The following is a 14,358-nucleotide window of genomic DNA, read 5'->3' as shown; positions in this document are numbered from 1 at the left end:
GGGTCTGGGATTACTAGAGAAATATTCAAAATGCAATCCGAATGGAGTTATGCTGTTACATACAAGGTGGTAACAGCAATGTAATCATGTCCTGTTCATACTATCATAGGATCGTAGGAGATTACTAGGGTATTGACTAGGAGGTCATTTTAAGCCTAGCTGTTTCAACCCAATGTAATATAGTTGAGGTACTTGTCAAAAGCCAAGATTGCATTTAGTGATCACTGCCCATGTCCAGAAGGGTTGTGGACGCTGTCCCTGGTAAGAATTTATGGTGCTCCATCCACTCATTCAGGTTCCTCTTGAGCAGTGTCATAGAGGTGCTGTATTTCACATGAATTAGCAGTCACTGCAGATAAATCTGCCCCTCCAGCAATTCCTGTTTAAGTTGCAGGCCATATTTAGGTCCCTGGAACAGACAGCCCTAGTCCCATTTGATTTACAGATATGCAGCAAGTTCATTAGGCTTGGGTCTTGGATTGCCCTGTAGGCCAGGCATTACGTCTCTCCCAAGAAGTCTATATGATACGGAATATAGTGGCAGGGCTTTCTTCAGTTTGCGTAAGGCACATGCTTGTTCCCGTTGACCTTATTTGTTAGAAACCGCTGAGGTCTCTTTAATTGCTGCAGGTGGTTAGTATGGTACATGCTAAATGGGGCATTATACTGAATTATGGGCTGGATAAGTGCCGAGTATATGGGGTTATAACCTCTTTTGCTCTCGAGATGATGCCTTTATTAATCAATTGTACTATGAAGATGCTTTCCTTACTACAATAGACACATAGTGGTTGAAGTTAAGATTGCAATCAACTTGTGATCCCAGGTCCCTTACCACTTCCTAAATACTTAGGATATTGTTGTTGATTTAGTAGAGCGAGGGGACATTGTTTGTGCCGAAGGGAATGATGATGCATTTCTTTGCATTCAGTTTGAGGCAGTGACTAATACAGAACAGCTAAATTGTGACCTGTATTAAACACATGGGTACAACCCATGGAAAGTGACAGAATTTAAAGAGAATAAAGTGGATTTAATGCACTGGTTCATAAAGACAAACGTACGATTAAATGGAAGAGACATTTGTATTTATTTACTTTTTAACTGGACATTTTAACAACACATTTTAAATTTATGGTATTTATATTAAAAAGGAACAAATTTGTTTATATTGAAAATGAAGGAATTTTGTTTTTTTAAAGAAACATAATGTACAGATCAATTTTATAAAGTTTTTATATGTTAAAGTGAAGGATCCACTTTAAATGAATTATTCATGAATATTTAAATGAAGAGAATGAAATTTAAATGAAAAAGTGGTATTTGTTGGTTTAAACCTAATAGAAGCATTCTGATAGGTTTTAATTAATTAGGTACTATATAAATATGGAACATTAAATGGTTGTCAGCATCTGATGAAGTTGAATGTTTTTTTGATGAAAACGCACTTGTATGGGTTAAAGGCGTTAATGGTGTGGTTTCAGTTTATCGTTTTGGTTCAATAAAGGACTATATTTATCTGGTACCTCCTGCTTCGTTTTTCCAGACTTTGGTTTGTTTTTGGTTATCAGTACACTTTTGGTCTGGATTCTGCTCTATTTCGGTTTTATTATCTATATCTATAACTATATATATATATATATATATATATATATATATATATATATATATATATATATATATGTGTGTGTGTGTATAGAGAAAGATATGGGAGCTGTTATTTTAGTTGACTGTCATTAAGGTCAACATCTGTCTTGTAGACACACTTTGAGTTGATTAAACAGTTGGTCAACAGTTGTGCAAGATCATTACATTCTTGGAGTTGAACGCTATCCCCTTTCCCCGGTATTGTGCAAACTCAGAATTAGAATATATAGTGACAGAAGGAGTGTTTTTTTAGTTGCATTTTCCTAGGCTATGTCTTGCAACATTTGTATTATATGGTTCATGTTATTTTTTTCAAATTTTTTTTGTCAACATTAAGGATGTTGACATTTCTATGTTTCATTTTTTAAGTACATCTATATATTTAGATCAAATCTAAAATGATCAAAACCAAATAAGCGCCCTCTTCACCTTCCCACACCCCCTTCTAATTATATATACCAACTGTGAGATCATACAGCAGAGGGGTAAGAGCAAATTTCCTTTCACCACTGCACACGATATTGCTGGGAAAAAATCCATTGAAAACAATGTGCACTCATATGATCAGTATTCACTGTTATTTTATAGCCTGAAAAAAACATTTGATCATACGAGTTTTCATTGTTTCACATTGTAACTATATATATATATATATATATATATATATATATATATATGTATATATATATATATATATATATATATATATATATATAAAATACATATGCATGTGTATGTACATGTTTGTAACAATATGATTTGTGTTGGTGGGTGGGGGGCATTCATAATCGGTGTTTACAACTGGTATCTCCCCTAGTGACAGATAAAAGGATCACATTTAAATTAAACAAAGGGAGCAGTTATAAACAGCAGTTAAATACAGTAGCTCATACTGATATGCAATTTCCTATGGTTTTAAATATTTTTAATGCAACTGGATGATTGTTAACAATTAACTTAACTTAATTAGCAGTGCTCCGTATTGACTAATTTTGACAATAAACAGGTTAAGAATCTCACAGCATGTGGTCATTTTAAGTTAACTTCTACTATAGATGCTTTGTTTCTGAAACATATTAGAGAGGTAACTGTGTTTGTGCGGCTGTTCTTGAATGCAGAACACCGTCACAATGAGCCTTGAAATTTGATGTAACTTTAACACTGTTATGTCCAGATGGCCAGCCTGTCAGTCACAAGATCTTTGAATTTATGAAGGCCAAATTGTTTTCTTGGCCCTTTTGTGCTAAAACAGTGAACGAGATAACAATCTGGTGCCTACACCAACAAGTGATGATAATACTCCGGAGATAACTGGCAAAAAAGGCTAGTATTGACATTACAAATTATCAGAATTCTGTAAGCAGAAGGGTGCTTCCATCCTCAGTATGCTTGAACTCTGGAGAGACAGCATATTCTGCTAAAGTAACTGTGACACTATCAGTCATCTCACTTCCATCTAGTAATGTTTGTTCAGACTTAGAACCCTTTCTCATCACTGATCAACATCTAACTTAATCTGCAAAATAACAGGATATATTGTTTCACACATTAACCACATTGTACAGGCTGTTTCAAAATTAATATTTATTAAAGCAAATATAAAATAAAACACTTTGAACTGTACATCTGTGAATGAAATGTTGGTTTCTAACTCTTTCATCAAAAAAAGTTAGATTTTTCAGTGTAATAACTTAGTTCAGTTTGAGCACAGCTGAAATGCAGATCTTTTGGATGTTCCATTACTTTTATGCACTTTGCACCCTTACCCTAAGGGAATAAAATGTCACCAGCATAGGAAGTGAGAAGATGTCCTTTCAGATGGAATTTTTGGCTTTATCTGTTATCATGTCCAGCACCACCACTACGTCAATGTGTGGGCACTGTTCTAAGAAAGGTAACATGCCATGCTCAGCACCACCACTATGTTAATGTGTGGGCACTGTTCTAAGCAAGGTAGCATGCCATGCTCAGCACCACCACAATGTCAATGTGTGGGCACTGTTCTAAGAAAGGTACCATGCCATGCTCAGCACCACTACTACATCAATGTGTGGGCACTGTTCTAAGTAAGGTAGCATGCCATACTCAGCACCACCACAATGTCAATGTGTGGGCACTGTTCTAAGCAAGGTAACATGCCATGCTCAGCACCAACACTATGTCAATGTGTGGGTACTGTTCTAAACAAGATAACATGCCACGCTCAACACCACCACTACGTCAATCTGTGGGCACTGTTCTAGGAAAGGTAACATGCCATGCTCAGCACCACCACAATGTCAATGTGTGGGCACTGTTCTAAGAAAGGTACCATGCCATGCTCAGCACCACTACTACATCAATGTGTGGGCACTGTTCTAAGTAAGGTAGCATGCCATACTCAGCACCACCACAATGTCAATGTGTGGGCACTGTTCTAAGCAAGGTAACATGCCATGCTCAGCACCAACACTATGTTAATGTGTGGGTACTGTTCTAAACAAGATAACATGCCACGCTCAACACCACCACTACGTCAATCTGTGGGCACTGTTCTAGGAAAGGTAACATGCCATGCTCAGCACCACCACTACGTCAATGTGTGGGCACTGTTCTAAGCAAGGTAACATGCCACGCTCAGCACCAGCACTATGTCAATCTGTGGGCACTGTTCTAAGAAAGGTAACATGCCATGCTCAGCACCACCACTATGTCAATGTGTGGGCACTGTTCTAAGCAAGGTAACATGCCACTGTTCAAGGTTTTCAATTTTCCTGCAGCAGTACACATGAATTTATTTAAATAGCTTAACAATCTGGCTATGTGCCTCATAGATCTTGTTAAGGGACTAAAGTCAGTAATCAGAAGATATGCACTCTCACAATGCCTGATTAATATTACGATGGCCTCAGGTTTAGAACCTAAATTTGGTCTGAGACTTCCCACATGTTTGTCATGCTAGAAATCAGCAGGTACCCATTTCTGCTTTCTACTACCAATGTGTGCAAAATAAAGCTGACTTTTTAAAGTGAAAAAAAAAACCATATCAGTTGTGGCATTGTTGTCACTAGCAAGTAAGACAGGATTTAATGTCGCACATTTCATATATGTTTGTCAGTTCGCATTGTTGTCACTAGTAAGTAAGACAGGTTTTAAGGTCACACTTCATAAATGTTTGTCAGTTTGCATTGCTGTTACTTGTAAGTAAGACATGTTTTAAGGTCACACATTTCATATATGTTTGTCAGTTTGCATTGCTGTTACTAGTAAGTACGACAGGTTTTAACTTTGCACGTTTCATAAATGTTTGTTAGTTTGCTTTGTTTTCACTAGTAAGTAAGACAGGTTTTAAGGGCACACATTTCATATATATTTGTCAGTTTGCATTGTTGTTACTAATAAGACAGGTTTTGAGGTCGCACATCTCATATATGTTTGTCAGTTTGCATTGTTGTTACTAGTAAGACAGGTTTTAAGGTCGCACACCACATATATGTTTGTCAGTTTCTTATTCCCCACAGCTCATTATAATCATCTCATGGAGTTACCACAGTAAAACACTGATCCACAACAGCCTCGTAAATCATCTACAAGGGTGGGCAGTGGGTGCTGCTTAGTACAAAGATACACCAATGGCATTCCTTCTCAACTCTTGCTTTGTTTTCCTAAAGGACATTAATGTGCAGTAATGGACACATACATGACGAGACACATGCATGAACAGATTTTTTTTTTTTGCTTTCCTTGTATGTTATCTTGGCACTGTAATGTCTCTTTTCCAGCAGATGGCAGACAACAGCAGTGGTGTGCATTTCAACACTAAATCTGCAGTACCTCTTAAAAACTCCATTTTTATTTAAATGTACATCTATATAAAATCAGACAATGTACAACAAAATAACTTTTGCACAGAAAGCAACTGTACACAATCCTGTTGATGACAAATCTTAAAAAAGACATTTGTTACTTACTCAGTATTATTAAAGGATGTAATAAGAAGGTGTACCACAGTCAGTATTACATTAACCATTAGTTACTAGTTTACCAATCACTCATCTTTAGTGGTAGCTGAAACAAGCAATGATAGTTTGTTACTTGAAACACTTCATGGCAAGACTCTTGTACAACACAAATATATCTTTAAGCAGGATATGCCATTAACAGTGGTGTGTTTATTGCTGTGTGCAGCGAGTCAAAGACAAAATCTGCAGAGTAAAATAACTGACAGCAAACCAAGAGCTTGAATAAGATGCACAACTAGATGCACAACTGTACAATCTAATCATTTTGTGTGTCTGCGCATGCGGATGTGTGTGCGTATGTATGATGTGTATGTGTATATGTATGAGGTGTGTGTGTGTGTGTGTGTGTGTGTGTGTGTGTGTGTGTGTGTGTGTGTGTGTGTGTGTGTGCATTATTTAATGCTGTGAATTACATTAATCTGCTTCTGAATATAAAAGCCAATAAAGAAGGACACAGGGAAATTTATAAAAAAAATGACATTTAATTGTGGCTTAGAAAGGTCTCAAAGTGTCATCGCTTCATTAATACATAATACTGATTTTTTGGGGGCAGTTGTTCAGTAAAATATGTTATCACTTTCTAGAAATGTATATCTATTTATAGATACATATATTTTTTAACCTGATAATACATTTTCTGAGCAGAGTGTCAGCATTTGAGTAAAAGACATACCACAGTACCCTTACAGCTGTGGTGGTCTAATATATTCTGCTTAATTTCCTCTGCATCACAGTTCATTTAGTCTGTGTGGTTAACAAACTATGTACACCAGCGCTTCTGTATATCTCTCAATGTGTTGAAGACAAATGGTGGGAGACTGTGAATCAACAAAGTCCAACATTGTAGAATCTCACAAGAAAGTGATGTGCGAGGAAAAATGGCCACAATTTCAGAACATAGACTGAGGCAGCACAAGTAACGTGCCAACATCATTTTTCACAAAAAGGGTGGTGGATTAATGGGAAAGTCATCCAGAGGAGATTGTGAGTTGAAAACTGGCAAGAGCTTTTAACAGTTTGATAGAAATTCTAGGGTTGCTGAAGTAGGACTGAGACTGTTGTTTACAGTCTTGTTTATACATCAGGTGGGCAAACAATCAGACGTGCTGGGTTAAACTTTAGTTATCTTTAGCAAGCTCCATGTACCATAGGCAAATCCAGATATCCTATATATGTGGAAAACAATGACATACCATAAAACATACAATGTAATATGCTGCTTTGTTTGAATGGAAAATACATTTCAGTTTTACCCTCCAGGTGTATTAATATTTATTTATTTATGTTTTGAATACCAGATAGGTTAAATAAATAATAATTATTTTAAAAGCAAAACTTATATAAAATGCACTGAAAACTAACAGTAAATGTCAGAACTTCATTACTGTTTTCAGAGGACAGTTTATTTGAAGTACTGGGGATCTTGCACTGATGTTTCTGTTGGAGTTCCCCATCCAAGATGGAATACAGTGCAGATGACCAAGGCTGTGAGCACACACGACAAGCCCCGACAGAGAAAAAAATATAGCAGAAGTGTAGAAATCCCACTGGGCTTGGAGGAAGTTGTCCCATCTGGCAGGCCTACATCTGGAAAGAAAGAAAATAAAACAAAATTAAAAATTATTTTGCTAAACCTAGGAGGAGAAATAAAAAGTGAAGACAGAGTGCAGAAAAGAAAACATGAGTACAGAAGACAGATTACAGTGCGGGACAAGTGTGGGCGAAAAACAAAATACAGAAAGGAAAGAATGGTGAAGAAATTGGAAGAAAAGAAATGAAAAATAAGAAAAAAAAGGGATTTAATGACAGCAGGTGGGAACCTCAAAATGAAGCATGAAAGAAAATAAGGGAGATATGGTGAGAAAAAATGTAAAATGCAAGGGAGATGGTTAGAGAAGTAAGGAGTAAAGAAAGTGATGAAATCTGTAAAATAAATAAAAAGCAAAACCAGACAAAAATGGAGAGAAGGAAGTAAAGTGTGAGAACAAGTGTGATAGGAAGAGAACGACGAAGGGTGAATGGAAGGAAGAGTAAATAGGGAGACGTGAAATAAATATAAAATAAAATGAAGTAATGCATGAGAACAAGTGTGATAGGAAGAGAACAAGGAAGGGTTAAAGGAAGGAGGAGTAAATAGGGAGACGTGAAATAAATATAAAATAAAATGAAGTAACGCATGAAAACAAGTGTGATAGGAAGAGAACAAGGAAGGGTTAAAGGAAGGAAGAGTAAATAGGGAACGTGAAATAAATATAAAATAAAATGAAGTAAAGCATGAGAACAAATGTGATAGGAAGAGAGCAAGGAAGGGTTAAAGGAAAGAAGAGTAAATAGGGAGACGTGAAATAAATATAAAATAAAATGAAGTAACGCATGAAAACAAGTGTGATAGGAAGAGAACAAGGAAGGGTTAAAGGAAGGAAGAGTAAATAGGGAGACGTGAAATAAATATAAAATAAAATGAAGTAAAGCATGAGAACAAATGTGATAGGAAGAGAGCAAGGAAGGGTTAAAGGAAGGAAGAGTAAATAGGGAGACGTGAAATAAATATAAAATAAAATGAAGTAACGCATGAGAACAAGTGTGATAGGAAGAGAACAAGGAAGGGTTAAAGGAAGGAGGAGTAAATAGGGAGACGTGAAATAAATATAAAATAAAATGAAGTAACGCATGAAAACAAGTGTGATAGGAAGAGAACAAGGAAGGGTTAAAGGAAGGAAGAGTAAATAGGGAGACGTGAAATAAATATAAAATAAAATGAAGTAAAACATGAGAGCAAGTGTGATAGGAAGAGAACAAGGAAGGGTTAAAGGAAGGAATAGTAAATAGGGAGACGTGAAATAAATATAAAATAAAATGTAGAAATGCATGAGAACAAGTGTGACAGGAAGAGAACAAGGAAGGGTTAAAGGAAGGAAGAATAAATAGGGAGACGTGAAATAAATATAAAATAAAATGAAGTAAAACATGAGAGCAAGTGTGATAGGAAGAGAACAAGGAAGGGTTAAAGGAAGGAAGAGTAAATAGGGAGACGTGAAATAAATATAAAATAAAATGAAGTAAAACATGAGAACAAGTGTGATAGGAAGAGAACAAGGAAGGGTTAAAGGAAGGAAGAATAAATAGGGAGACGTGAAATAAATATAAAATAAAATGAAGTAACGCATGAGAACAAGTGTGATAGGAAGAGAACAAGGAAGGGTTAAAGGAAGGAAGAATAAATAGGGAGACATGAAATAAATATAAAATAAAATGAAGTAACGCATGAGAACAAGTGTGATAGGAAGAGAACAAGGAAGGGTTAAAGGAAGGAAGAATAAATAGGGAGATGTGAAATAAATATAAAATAAAATGAAGTAAGGAATGAGAACAAATATGATAGGAAGAGAACAAGGAAGGGTTAAAGGAAGGAAGAATAAATAGGGAGACATGAAATAAATATAAAATAAAATGAAGTAACGCATGAGAACAAGTGTGATAGGAAGAGAACAAGGAAGGGTTAAAGGAAGGAAGAGTAAATAGGGAGACGTGAAATAAATATAAAATAAAATGAAGTAAAGAATGAGAACAAATGTGATAGGAAGAGAACAAGGAAGGGTTAAAGGAAGGAAAAATAAATAGGGAGACATGAAATAAATATAAAATAAAATGAAGTAACGCATGAGAACAAGTGTGATAGGAGGAGAACAAGGAAGGGTTAAAGTTACGAAGAATAAATAGGGAGACGTGAAATAAACATAAAATAAAATGAAGTAACGCATGAGAACAAGTGTGATAGGAAGAGAACAAGGAAGGGTTAAAGGAAGGAAGAATAAATAGGGAGACGTGAAATAAATATAAAATAAAATGAAGTAAAACATGAGAGCAAGTGTGACAGGAAGAGAACAAGGAAGGGTTAAAGGAAGGAAGAGTAAATAGGGAGACGTGAAATAAATATAAAATAAAATGTAGAAACGCATGAGAACAAGTGTGACAGGAAGAGAACAAGGAAGGGTTAAAGGAAGGAAGAATAAATAGGGAGACGTGAAATAAATATAAAATAAAATGAAGTAAAACATGAGAACAAGTGTGATAGGAAGAGAACAAGGAAGGGTTAAAGGAAGGAAGAGTAAATAGGGAGACGTGAAATAAGTATAAAATAAAATGAAGTAACGCATGAAAACAAGTGTGATAGGAAGAGAACAAGGAAGGGTTAAAGGAAGGAAGAATAAATAGGGAGACGTGAAATAAATATAAAATAAAATGAAGTAAAACATGAGAGCAAGTGTGATAGGAAGAGAACAAGGAAGGGTTAAAGGAAGGAAGAGTAAATAGGGAGATGTGAAATAAATATAAAATAAAATGAAGTAAAACATGAGAACAAGTGTGATAGGAAGAGAACAAGGAAGGGTTAAAGGAAGGAAGAATAAATAGGGAGACGTGAAATAAATATAAAATAAAATGAAGTAACGCATGAGAACAAGTGTGATAGGAAGAGAACAAGGAAGGGTTAAAGGAAGGAAGAATAAATAGGGAGACATGAAATAAATATAAAATAAAATGAAGTAACGCATGAGAACAAGTGTGATAGGAAGAGAACAAGGAAGGGTTAAAGGAAGGAAGAATAAATAGGGAGATGTGAAATAAATATAAAATAAAATGAAGTAAGGAATGAGAACAAATATGATAGGAAGAGAACAAGGAAGGGTTAAAGGAAGGAAGAATAAATAGGGAGACATGAAATAAATATAAAATAAAATGAAGTAACGCATGAGAACAAGTGTGATAGGAAGAGAACAAGGAAGGGTTAAAGGAAGGAAGAGTAAATAGGGAGACGTGAAATAAATATAAAATAAAATGAAGTAAAGAATGAGAACAAATGTGATAGGAAGAGAACAAGGAAGGGTTAAAGGAAGGAAGAATAAATAGGGAGACATGAAATAAATATAAAATAAAATGAAGTAACGCATGAGAACAAGTGTGATAGGAGGAGAACAAGGAAGGGTTAAAGTTACGAAGAATAAATAAGGAGACGGAAATAAACATAAAATAAAATGAAGTAACGCATGAGAACAAGTGTGATAGGAAGAGAACAAGGAAGGGTTAAAGGAAGGAAGAATAAATAGGGAGACGTGAAATAAATATAAAATAAAATGAAGTAAAACATGAGAGCAAGTGTGACAGGAAGAGAACAAGGAAGGGTTAAAGGAAGGAAGAGTAAATAGGGAGACGTGAAATAAATATAAAATAAAATGTAGAAACGCATGAGAACAAGTGTGACAGGAAGAGAACAAGGAAGGGTTAAAGGAAGGAAGAATAAATAGGGAGACGTGAAATAAATATAAAATAAAATGAAGTAAAACATGAGAACAAGTGTGATAGGAAGAGAACAAGGAAGGGTTAAAGGAAGGAAGAGTAAATAGGGAGACGTGAAATAAGTATAAAATAAAATGAAGTAACGCATGAAAACAAGTGTGATAGGAAGAGAACAAGGAAGGGTTAAAGGAAGGAAGAGTAAATAGGGAGACGTGAAATAAGTACAAAATAAAATGAAGTAACGCATGAAAACAAGTGTGATAGGAAGAGAACAAGGAAGGGTTAAAGTTACGAAGAATAAATAGGGAGACGTGAAATAAACATAAAATAAAATGAAGTAACGCATGAGAACAAGTGTGATAGGAAGAGAACAAGGAAGGGTTAAAGGAAGGAAGAGTAAATAGGGAGACATGAAATAAATATAAAATAAAATGAAGTAAAGCATGAGAACAAATGTGATAGGAAGAGAACAAGGAAGGGTTAAAGGAAGGAAGAATAAATAAGGAGACATGAAATAAATATAAAATAAAATGAAGTAACGCATGAGAACAAGTGTGAGAGGAAGAGAACAAGGAAGGGTTAAAGGAAGGAAGAGTAAATAGGGAGACGTGAAATAAATATAAAATAAAATGAAGTAACGCATGAGAACAAGTGTGATAGGAAGAGAACAAGGAAGGGTTAAAGGAAGGAAGAGTAAATAGGGAGACGTGAAATAAATATAAAATAAAATGAAGTAACGCATGAGAACAAGTGTGATAGGAAGAGAACGCGGAAGGGTTAAAGGAAGGAAGAGTAAATAGGGAGACGTGAAATAAATATAAAATAAAATAAAGTAACGCATGAGACGAAGTGTGATAGGAAGAGAACGAGGAAGGCTTAAAGGAAGGAAGAATAAATAGGGAGACGTGAAATAAATATAAAATAAAATGAAGTAACGCATGAGAACAAGTGCGATAGGAAGAGAACAAGGAAGGGTTAAAGGAAGGAAGAGTAAATAGGGAGATGTGAAATAAATATAAAATAAAATGAAGTAACGCATGAGACGAAGTGTGATAGGAAGAGAACAAGGAAGGGTTAAAGGAAGGAAGAGTACATAGGGAGATGTGAAATAAATATAAAATAAAATGAAGTAACGCATGAAAACAAGTGTGACAGGAAGAGAACAAGGAAGGGTTAAAGGAAGGAAGAGTAAATAGGGAGACGTGAAATAAATATAAAATAAAATGAAGGGACAAATTATGTTGGAAAACAAATGAAAGCAGCAGATTCGGAACTGATGCAAGAAAGGAAATGAGTCCCGAAGTAACACAATCTATGCAGTATGAAGCCCAAGAGGGCTTATCGATGTAATGTTTACCATGAATATAATAGTCCTGCCCGAATACTATAAACATGTCAGCTCATGATTTCTTTTGAAGTTTTATATCATCAGCACTTCGGAAACATGTTTTATATCCATATTTACTTGTTTAATCTTCCACATTAGCCAACATCTGTATCATAATATGCTTTAACAAGAAAAATGTCTAGTTGTGTTAAATTGTTTTTATTTATTTTTGCATCTGCAATTAAATTTTAGTTGTCCTATATACCATTAACAGTTCTTCCACTGCAAGGCTGACCCCTAAGAAAATAAATTATTGTGTTGTTTTCTGTCCCTTATGAAACAGTTCTGGTTAGTAAGACTTGTCAGAATGTTGACAGTCAAAAGATACTTAGAAAAAGCATACATCTTTTAAAAAAAAAATCCTAACACAAAAAAGTCAAAAGAAAACACAAAATGTAATTCAGGGGCTGGACCACTCAATACATTTAATATGAAGAGAACTGCGCACTGCCATACCACTTATTGTAACGCTTTTGTACTTTCTTTTTGTATGCCTTTTGCTATTTCTCTTGGCATAATCACTTTCCTATTTCAGTTTCCTTTTATTTAATTTAAAACTTTATTTAGCGAGTTCTTGTTTACCCCTCTTTCTTCATGCTTTCAGACCACTAGCTTAGTTTCTAAAGCTTGTATGTATTTATATGTTGCAAAGATATTATTTTCTTTTAGTTTTATTTCAAGTAGGAACATGAAAAATCTGTCATTCAGTTATTCATTCATTTATTGTAAAATCCCTCTTTATCCTATTATGGGTCACAGCAGAGCTGGAGCATATCCTAGCATTCAGCAAGAACAAGATAGAGAAAACTAATGCTGCATGGGATGCCAGTCTATTGCAAGATGTGCTTGTACACTCACATGCAACTGCACAGAGAAGGAAGGGCAAATTATATGACTGCCAGTTCACTTATATTCATGTCTTTATGATGTGAGGAGAAACTGGACTACAGGGTGACAATCCATAAAGGTAAAAGGAGGGCAAGCAGACTTCACAAAGAAGGCACACAACACATTCACTGAATTGGAGAAGCAAGTATTGTGAGGCAGCAGTTCTAACTACCACATCACTAAACTGTTACATCACTTACCTCTTCATTAAGAATGGGCTTGATACGTAATAGGTGATTTATACAATCGTTTTTTACAAATAAATGTTAAGGCATATGACTGTAGATGTGTCTTGACTGCATGTTTTGCATAATTGCAGACCCATATCTACCAATAATTCCCTATCATTATGAAACCTTAAAATGTAACAATATGAAACACAAAAGCATGGCCTAAACTACATTCTTTTACTTCCTGAAGCTATGCTTTAAATGAGTACTCACAGCTAAGTTTTGTGCAATAACATCGACACAAAGGTATACTTCCGCATCTTCTGCCACATATGAGGGGCTTCTCTACCCCTTAATTTATTATGCTCACTCAGAGGTTGCTGCAACTTGGATAAAGAACAAGATGTTTAAAACTTTAAGCAAAGCCTCATCCTTTCTTTGTGATGCTCCTCTCATTAATTCAAGATGTATATTATACGCTCCAAAACATCATTAAATATACCTCTGAAATATCCTTGATTTTGCATAAATTCTCTGATTTTGCCTCATATTTTTCCCTGCCCATTATAAAATGTTTGATTTTCTGGTAAATAACTGAGGATTATAGTCAGTCAATTATGCTAGACATTAGAATTTCATTCTTTGTAATGCTAAACTGCATGTTCAACAAATGCATCCTGTATTAACTTTCTCAGTGAATTAGATTAACATTTACAAATTATTCCAGATTTTTGACCTTTACCCCTCCCCTGTCCCATTATTTTTGCCTTTTTGTCCAGAATTCTTGAGCAAAGAAGTTGAGAGCTATGTCACTATAACTTGGAGTAATCACACAAGTAAAGGATGTATGCATTGTGCACACACAGTAGTGAAGGAGAAACTTTAGTAAACCAGATTGTAGTCAATATGTAATCCTAGTGTAGTAGGTATATGTACACACAGTAAACTTGTGTTTTAATGGTCTCGTTTA

General features: G+C 35.1%; 1 protein-coding gene across 1 annotated transcript in view; it reads right to left on the bottom strand.

Annotated features, from left to right (window-relative positions):
• Positions 1-5,978: 5,978 nt before the first annotated feature.
• The window catches only part of LOC122813990, a 116,261-nt gene continuing 107,881 nt past the window's right edge, over positions 5,979-14,358 (bottom strand). Inside the window, exon 4 of the mRNA XM_044086564.1 lies at positions 5,979-7,235. Within this exon, the coding sequence (XP_043942499.1) occupies positions 7,051-7,235 (185 nt within the window). The 3' untranslated portion in view covers positions 5,979-7,050. The remainder of the gene's footprint in view (positions 7,236-14,358) is intronic.

The sequence above is a fragment of the Protopterus annectens genome, chromosome 10.part0 (assembly GCF_019279795.1).
Source record: "Protopterus annectens isolate FY-2018-M chromosome 10.part0, PAN1.0, whole genome shotgun sequence".
Taxonomy (NCBI): domain Eukaryota; kingdom Metazoa; phylum Chordata; order Ceratodontiformes; family Protopteridae; genus Protopterus; species Protopterus annectens.
The sequence above is the reverse complement of the archived record's forward strand: the minus strand, read 5'-3'. Positions and strand labels throughout refer to the sequence as shown.